The 9664-nt window shown below is 34.0% G+C and overlaps 1 protein-coding gene across 1 annotated transcript; it reads left to right on the forward strand.

Annotated features, from left to right (window-relative positions):
• Positions 1-706: 706 nt before the first annotated feature.
• Sucnr1 (succinate receptor 1) lies at positions 707-9090 on the forward strand. Its single transcript, XM_004834468.4, is given in 4 exon segments — positions 707-869; positions 6894-6959; positions 7899-8849; positions 8851-9090. Coding segments are annotated over 4 exon segments (1065 nt in total). The 5' UTR covers positions 707-866; the 3' UTR covers positions 8896-9090.
• Positions 9091-9664: the final 574 nt, after the last annotated feature.

A 9664-nucleotide genomic window follows, 5' to 3' on the forward strand; every position in this document is an offset into this window, starting at 1 on the left:
ACAATCAATTTATATGGCATTTGAATTGAATTGCTGTTGCCTGTACAGATAGGGATTTCCTCTCTACAATCCCCATGCTTCAAATCAAGCAGACAGAATGTTTACTTGAATATGAAACTAAAACAATCCTCAGAAAAGTCAGATGTGTTTCCTGTGTGAAATTGGGCTAATGTGCTTGCAGACACTGCTCAGAGAATCATTTGGGATGCATAAATTGTCATCTCCCAAGTTTATCTTACTTAGACAACACCTTTCTCCCTAATCCATAGCTACCTGATGTACTTTTTATGTGTCTCTTGAATTTAATCACAGAAAGTAAAATGGAAAAAGCTAAAGCTTTAGTAACCCTTCACTAGTACATTTACAGGGTTTATATTCAGGTTTCTCCCCAGGTTTTCAGTTTTATAATTCTCTCAGAATTTTCTGTTAACAGTTTAGTTACTGTATACTCATTTTAGATTCACCAAAATTTTGGAAGATAAAGAAAAAGCAGATGAAACAGTACACCCAACATAAAGTGTTTACTATTCCTTATTATTTAAATATGAAAATAAGGAATACTTCTCTGTTATTTTGGTAGTGGATAAAGCTATTTCAAAAGTAGTGTTCTCAAAGTCTGTTTAATGTGTCCTCTGCAAAATGAGTCATTTGTTTTATGTTTCCACTTCACAGAAGTTCTCCTATGGGAACATCCCTGAGTTGGAAATTTGACTGAATAAATTATCCCTGGTCTTCTGAATTATTAATCTTGGCTGCATGATATGCAAATCAGACTGCATTAACCATATCCAGCAGCACAGCACTGGGTTAGAAGCTGTATCCAGTTGCTGGCAGAGGTTCTGTCAAGGGAGAAGACTTCGAACATAATGGTAAGCTGGACTATAGCTCGTGTCTCTCAGTCACATAAAGTACTGCTGGGCTGCCTGCTGGGGCTGGGGGATCTTTAAAAAATGGTCTGTGACCAGTACATGTTTAAGTGTCAGTGAACTATTCTTAAGTAGATGTACAGAAGAAAAAGAAAATAAAAGAAAGTCTTAAGTTTTACCTTTACATTTATTTTTTTCAAAATTAAGTGTTTTAATTCCCAATACTAAATGTATTTTATTTTCAAAAATCTAGCATGTTTGGTAATGTCTCAGTAATACAGCTTTCACTAAAACTAATAATTTGCTTCACTTAAATAAACATAACTATTTACAGAAAAAGATCCAAAATTATATGAAACAAGCTGTTGTGTATATTTTATGTGTAGAGAATAATGTATTAGAGGATATTTAAAAGTGTCCTAAATATTAAATTTAGCATTTATACATCATAAAATGAGATGATTCAAGAATATAGTTTACTAAAGAAAGTAGAAAATTACAGAAACTGTTATTCTATTTTCTAGAGTGGCTCAAAATTTGTAAAGTTTTCTTAAAGGAAATTATTGAACATAAAATTTGATGTCATGCAATAACTTTATATTAACTTATTTTCTGGAGTGATTTATAGAGTATATAAATTTAAGATTTCAATATTAAAGTATTGTATCATTTTTAGTATGAATACATTTTTCATTTACATTGTTTAGTAATGAGAAAGATAATTTGTAAGTCTGCATTATAATAGAAGTTAAAAATTAAAATTCCACAATGTTTGATAGTTGTAAAAAATTAAATCCTGAAAAAGATCAAATATATTAATTTCAAAATCCAGTTTGCATAAAATGTACATTTTTTCCATTTAGTTTATTGGTACATTTTAGGTATACAATGCAGTTACATTCATCATTGGGATCTTGTACCTTTACATGATGTATCTTGGTTCTTATTTTTTCCCCATTCCCTTGCCCTCCCTTCACCCCCTCCTCCCTTCCCTATTTACAGACTTTGTTTCCATTTTTTTCCTTTTCTCATATTTTTTGTTTTCCCTTTTTTCTTTTCCCCACCCCTCCCACTTCCCCTAGTCCTTTAGACCTTTTCTTCCCATTTCACAATATCATTATACATTTTAGGTGAATAGATTTAAAATGAAAAAATTCTCAAATTAAAAATGAGTACTGCTGATCTGTTTATGTGAATAATTTAGATACTGCTTCTAGCTTTTTAATTCTAACAGGGTTAGATACAGTTTTGGACTGGGAACTAACAATTTCCCTAAAATCACCAATAATTTTTAACAAAACTGTTAGAAATAATTTATCTAAATCAGTTCGAATCTATTTTATCCTTACTTTCATTTCCTATAGCTAACAACTACTGGAAAGTGGAAGAGAAACTGCTAATTTTTCTGAAAAATGTTTTCCTTTAATCAGGGAAGAAACAACGTACTTCCCCAATTTGTGTAACTGCTATGGCCACACTGAAAAAACTCAATATATAATCATATTTGGAATAAAATGTCCTCACAATCGTGGCTCCTTGTGAAGTTAAATTGGCCTGCAAATATTGAATACCCTACATTTATAAAATCATAATTTATAAATATCATAGACTTAGAAAAAAATTTTAAGCATGAAAAGAATGTATCAAAGAAGTGCATTATAAAACTGAAAATTTTAATCTCATATTTATAAATATAAATTCAAATAAATATTAAAGTTTAGAAGGGTACTCAGATACTAAGAATGGTTAGTTTAAAGACTATTTTTTCATTATTTTTGCCCGTTTGCATCCTGTGGGTATTATTCAATTAATATGTATTTTGTACATAAATGTTGAAAAGTTATTTTTAAAAAGAATGAAGCAACCAAGTTATGAGAAGCAAGACAAGAGTATGAATGAGTGAAAGAAAGGAATGAATAAAATCAGTCATTCGTTTTCCTTATTTCAGCCCTGGTATTCTATGTCCTGATTTCCAGCCTCCTTAGATTACCAGAAAGTAGCTTCTCCATCCCTTCCATCTGTTCCCTAACTTGCCTGAGTAGCAAGAAGTCCTTGGTAATCTGGCTTCAAGTTGCATAAGTCTTCATGGATAAATTTCTCATTCATGGCAGCCAAACTTTCCTGCTGCATGTAAGTTGCATAAACAACTCACAAAAAATTAGCCTTTAGTGCCAGAAATATGACTGGGTTATGACAGGAAAAAAAAGAGAAATTTAAAAACTGAAATAAATGAATTTCTTGTCTTGATTCTGAGTGTATACACTAGCTTTTTGAGTACCCACAAAACAACAAAAGTCTCCAAAAGTGAGCTTTGAGGAACTTAACATTCAAAGCTTGAGCAAAGGATCAGCCACAAAAGAGTCCACAAACAGAGAAAGGATAGAGATGAGGAGACTGGTACATCATAGAAGAAAAGAAAATGAGGTCTTCCAGAAGGCCTGGAATTAAATGCTGCAGGAAATGGAGTGATGACTATTGATATAAAAATACAGTATATTAACTTTTTAAAAATTCATCTACCCTTTTGGAATATTTCTACAAAATTAAAAGAGTATTATCATATGTATACTGCTTTTTGTTTAAAAAAAAAAAAAAAAGGCAGAAAGTCCAGCTAACCCACAAGAAAAAAGGCAGAATAAAAACTATTTAGAATCTGATTGGTAGGGACAAAACTATACCACTTAGGTGCATATGTTTTTACACTTTTATATTTTTGGTAACTCCGGTTATAAATTCTTAATTAAGTGCTTCACTTTCTTAAATTGATCCTTGGCTATCTATAATATTAAATTTTACTTTGTATAAATATATTTTACATCACAGATATCACTAAATGCTTTGCCAATTTTGATCATCTATCATACAGAGTATCAGCTTTTATAGCAAAATAGAGCAGTGGGCTCAACTTGGTAGACATGCTATTTACCTGAACTTGGAGAAAATATTTATAAAACTGCTTTGTAAATGGTTAGATGTTTATAGCCATCTCTTATACACTCGTTTTCAAACCAACTATCTTCTAGCCACTGTGCCAGATGTGAAAGTTAAACAATGAGTCAAACAAAATTTTAAAAAATGCTAACAAGTTCAGTATACAATGAAAGCATGAAATGGAAGGACCTAGAATAGATGGGTGGTCCAGAGAATATATTTTGGAAAATCCTCACTTAAACGGAGACCTGAAAGAAATATAGATAATAGACACCATATGTGATAGCTCAGTAGTCACAAGAGGAAAAAACATATTCAGAGAGAAGGGACTGCACATTTGGGACTGCTTTCTGTGCATTCACAGAACAGGGAAAAAGAAAGATGAGCAGGGAAAAGTATAACCCTAAGTTAAAGTGAAGTACAAAAGTCAGATAGATAGTAAAATCGTGTCCTCATGATGGATTTGGACTGTGAAAAGTCATTGAAAAGATTTGTAAGGAGACAATAGGATCATGCAATGTAGTCCAATATGGAGATGTTGATGGTTTGGCCTAGATGAAAGATTTGGAGCAACAGTAATAGATTTGAGAAACATCCATAAATTATAGTCACAAAGTCTTGGCAATTTGTTCGTTATTGAAGATGAATTAGAGAAAAGGGTTTTGCTTAGATTTCTGTGGTGAGCACCTGGATAGACATGGAACCACCCATTTTACCTAGCTAGGTGGCTATGCTGTATAATTGGTAAGGAAGTTGGAGAGTTTATGCCTGTGAGAGATTAATAAATAGCAACAATAAACAATTGGAGCTGTTAAGATAGGTCTGGGCTGGGTTGGAAATCTGGGAATTATTGTTATAAAATGGTCATTAAATCTCAAAAGTGGATGAGATCATCATGAGAGAATATAGAAAGAAAGGAACTCAGGACCATGTTTTGAGGACCTCGACATTTAGCACTTGAGCCACAAAAGAACCTACAGAGCAGAGCCAAAAAGAAAGGAAGAAAACAAGAATGACATGGCATGGAAGACAAAGAGTGTCATGGTATTAAAAGTAGCTGAGAATTCAAGACATGTGAAAAGTAACCATGGGGTTAAGCAATGTGGAAACTGTTTTCATGGACTATTAGGTCAGAAGCCTAATGCCAATAGCTTGGCAAAAATGTGGTGTCAGGATGTCAAAACACTTAATGAGATGCCTCTTTTCAGAAATCAAGCTATGAAGAGGAAATGTGAAACAAGGAAGGTTTGTTTGAAAGTGCTCCTTTTTTTAAGACTGATAGATCAACATTTCTTAAATGCAGATGGAAAAGATGCAGTTGAGATGGAGAAGGGAGCTGAAGAGACAGAAGAAACAGACATTGATAACCTAACAACCTTAAGAACTTGAGAATGAATAGGATCTAGAGTAATCCCAGTGATTGGTCTCTAACTCAGTGAGACAGAGGGCAAAGCCATCTGCTAATGATTTGTGATGATGGGTAGGGCAGAATAAGTGGAAGAAGTTTGACAGGACTTGGGAAAAATATAAAATTGAAAAATATAATAAATTTCTGGGAACGTGAGAGGGCAGTAGAATCTGGTAACTTCAAATGTAGAGTGAAGCCTATCTGGTCAGTTCTTCAGAAGCAGTCATATATATATACCTGCTGGCTGAGGAACACCTCATAGAGTTTCATTTAGTATTGGACTTAGTGGCAGGCTTCCATGCAAAGACTTAAGAAGCTTATTCTGGAGGAATCCAGAATGTTTTATAGTAATTAAAAATAGCAAAGTATTGAAATTTTCTAGTCTCATGACATATTTTCATGAATAAAACACACTTAAAATACCAGTAATTATTTACTTAAGGAAATCACTGGAACTTCACAAAACCAGATGTGAGTTTTGAGAGTCCTTTATCATAGAAAACTTTACTGAGTGTTTGCATGCCTCTCAGTAAAAGAAGTTCAAGTGCCTTTGTTCTGATTTTGCTCCACTTAGCAAAATTCTATATAGAAAGAATCATCGATTGCACCTAATGCTCAGAAGTCTATTTGATAAGATGATTTTTAGAAAATTTTAGTTGCAATTTTGCTTTCTTTATTAGAAATAAGTAGGATTTAATGTTTAAAAATGGTGATCCAGTACATTTTTTAGATAAATCAGGTTCTTAAAATACCCTATCCAAACTACAATCTGGCCTCTTTACAAGAGGGAAAATTTAACAAAATATTTGACATCTGAATGAATCACACTGCCTAGTTTCATGTTCCTTATTCACAAAGTATTACTACTAAAGACTTTTACTAGGTATGTGACATCAAAAATACTATAGTCTAAGGCCAGGGATTTAGCTCAGTGGTTCCACTGCCTGCCCTGCAGGCACAAGGATGGGAGTTCAATCCCCCGTACCATAAAAAAAAAAAAAAAAAAAGTCTAGTCTAAATTTGAGTATCGTGTCCCAAAAAACTCCCTTATTGGAACCTAATAGGATTCAGTGGTAAAGTCTTTGGGGAGGGGATTAAGTCATAAGGGCTCTGCCTTTTGACTGGGATTAGTACTCTTAGAAAAGAGATTGAAGGGAGGTGCTTTGTCTTTTGCAATCATTGTTGTGAGAATAAAGCAAGAGGAACCATTCTGGAGCAAAGGGTGGCCCCTTACCAAAAGCTGAATCTGCTGGCACCGTGATCCCAGACTTCCCAGCCTACAGAATCATGAGAAAAAAACATTACTATTGTGTATAAATTATCCAGTGTAAGGTATATTACTTTAGCACAGAAATAAACTAAGCTAGCAAGATATTTAGTTTTCTAAGCTTTAGGGAAATCATATGTCAAATAATAATAACAACAGTCCCCACTTCATTATGCTACTTATGTATTAAATGATATTCCATGGAAAATGGTGAGCACAGAGTTGTATGCTACCAACTTTCAAAAAGTAGTAGACACTGAAGATTTTCAGCTTCATAGTTCATATTTTGAAAGATTGTATTTTAAGACTGAAATTGTATTTTCTAAATTTAATTTAAAAATCAAACTTCTCTTAATATGGAAACAAGTAGAAGCTACTAAAATAGAAATATTGGAATTCTAACAATCTCTGTGTCTTGTAGGTGATGGCTCAATTCAGTTTAACTCAGCAGAATTTGTTGAACAACTACAATATGCACGGGACTATGGTAAGTTATGGAGCACAACAGGGAATTAAGACTTTCCTCCTCACCTATTTTTCAACACTTTCCTTGGCCTTTTTGCTATTTGTTAAGCATTCTGTGTTTTTACCTGAGGGGTTTGCTTGAGTTCTTCTAATGTTTGGAACATACTTCCTCCAGATATAGATATAACTCTATCACTTCATTGAAGTTTCCATTTAATGTCATCTCATAGAAAAACATGTACCTGGCGACCATGTAAAAAACATCTCATTGCTTCCTTCTACTCAAAAACTCTGTTAACATTTTTACTCTTACACATTTCTTTCATCCATAGCATCTTTCATTATGTAGCATCATTTATTTATTTTTTTTAATTTATTTTTGTATCAGGGTTTGAACTCAGGACTTTGTGCTTTCAAGGCAAGCGCGGTGCCACTGAGCTAAATCCCCAGCCCTTTATTTTTTTAATTCTTACCAAAACAGTATCCTGTGGTACTTTGGTTCACAAACACTTTTGTTTGCAAATAATTTGGTTCACAAACTAAAGCATTTGGCGTAATTTTGTTTTTGTTTGAGAACTCTGCATCAGGTGATGAACACGACTGTGGCCATCTTTCCCACAAAAACATGGATGTAGCTATCTTTTCCAGAATCATGAAACAAATTAAGTTTGTGAACCAAGGTACCACTGTACATTTTCTCAGATTAGGAACTTTGTTTGGCCTACTGATACTAACCCAGTTCTTAGTTCCTAGTTCCTAGTTCAAACTATTCAATAAATGATTGTGGAAATATTATATTACATACGTATATATGTTTATATGTGCGTCCATACCTCCACAAAGTAACACACTCTCCATAGTTCAGCTATCAATGTTATTTTTAAGTTATTGTATTCTGCACAGTTTTGTTCTTAATCACATTCTAGTGTTTCATCTTTCTCTTTTCTTTTTTTTTTTTTAGGCATGGAATTCAACTTGTAGAAACTGGCTGACAGCACAGGTTGCTTTGCAAAAGTATTATCTTTCAATTTTCTATGGGATTGAGTTCGTTGTAGGAATTCTTGGAAATACGGTTGTTGTTTTTGGCTACCTCTTCTGTCTGAAGAACTGGAATAGCAGCAACATCTATCTCTTTAACCTCTCCATCTCTGATTTAGCTTTTTTGTGCACCCTTCCCATGCTGATGAGAAGCTATGCCAACCAAACCTGGATATATGGAGATGTGTTCTGCATCATCAACCGGTACGTGCTTCATGCCAACCTCTACACCAGCATCCTTTTCCTCACCTTTATCAGCATCGATCGATACATGCTCATGAAGCATCCTTTCCGAGAACACCTTCTGCAAAAGAAAGAGTTTGCTGTTTTAACCTCTTTGGCTATTTGGGTTTTAGTAACCTTAGAGCTACTACCTATACTTCCTCTTATAAATCCCACTACAACTGAACAAGGCACCAACTGTCTTGATTATGCAAGTTCTGGAGACCCTCGATACAACCTCATTTACAGCATGTGCCTAACCTTGTTGGGATTCCTTATTCCTCTTTCCGTGATGTGCTTCTTCTATTACAAGATTGCTGTCTTCCTAAAGCAGAGAAGCAGGCAGCTCTCTACCACCTTGCCCCTTGAAAAGCCTCTCCACTTAGTTATCATGGCAGTGGTGATTTTCTCCGTGCTCTTTACGCCCTATCACATTATGCGGAATGTGAGGATTGCTACGCGCCTGGACAGCTGGAAGCAGAACCAATGCACACAAGAAATCATCAAATCCTTATACACTGTGACTCGGCCATTGGCCTTTCTGAACAGTGCTATCAACCCTGTCTTCTACTTTCTGATGGGTGATCACTTTAGGGAAATGCTGATGAGTAAACTGAGACACCACTTTAAATCCCTTACAACCTTCAGAAAATGAACTTATACTTTATGAACTCATACTTTCATTTAGTGAAAAGTGAGCTGTTTGTGAAGCAGACTGTTTTATGCATGCAACATTAAGCCAGTTAGAGTTGGTTTTAACCCATAGACATAAATCAGAGAGGAATATAAATATAATATGACTCTGGTTTAACAATTTGCACACAAGGTGTGGGAAAAGGGGAAGAGAATGTACTGATTTGTCCACCTAAGAATGGAAAGGTGTTGGACTAACACCATCTAATGTTTGGGTGAATAAGTCAAAATTCAGTTTTATTAAGACCTTCTCAATTAGTGCAAGAGAATAAAAGATAGAGCAGCAAACTGTGTGCATTTTATCTTTGGTCAGATAGAAAAACTATTTTTCCCTCATCCTTATATTATTCACTCAGCCCTAAAACTTAATGTGAGAACTGAATAGCAGAAAACTAGATATATTTTATTTAATTTTCTTTCAGATGGTGTGTACCTGAAAAAATTTAAGTAACAACTATGAGTAAGAAAGTGATATAGTGAGTTCAAGGATGCCTATATATTTCTTTATTTTGATCATGAATTAAGATCGGCTTGCAATTGTTCAGTCCTTTTTTTGTTGTATATGATTTATTGGAAAGAATCTTAATTTAGGTTAATAGAACACAAGGAGATACATCAACAAAGGGAGGTGAAACATTTCCATTTCAGCTGTAGGAAATTTAAGTGATTTAAGAAAAATTGTTAAATTTCTTAAACAATTTCTTAAATAATTTTATAAAATTCTATAGTATTTTATCAAATACTAAAGGCATGGCAAAGATAGTTGCAAAAATT

Source organism: Heterocephalus glaber, unplaced genomic scaffold (assembly GCF_053883595.1).
Source record: "Heterocephalus glaber isolate CG9 unplaced genomic scaffold, H.glaber_assembly_v1.0 deba00001504, whole genome shotgun sequence".
Classification (NCBI taxonomy): domain Eukaryota; kingdom Metazoa; phylum Chordata; class Mammalia; order Rodentia; family Bathyergidae; genus Heterocephalus; species Heterocephalus glaber.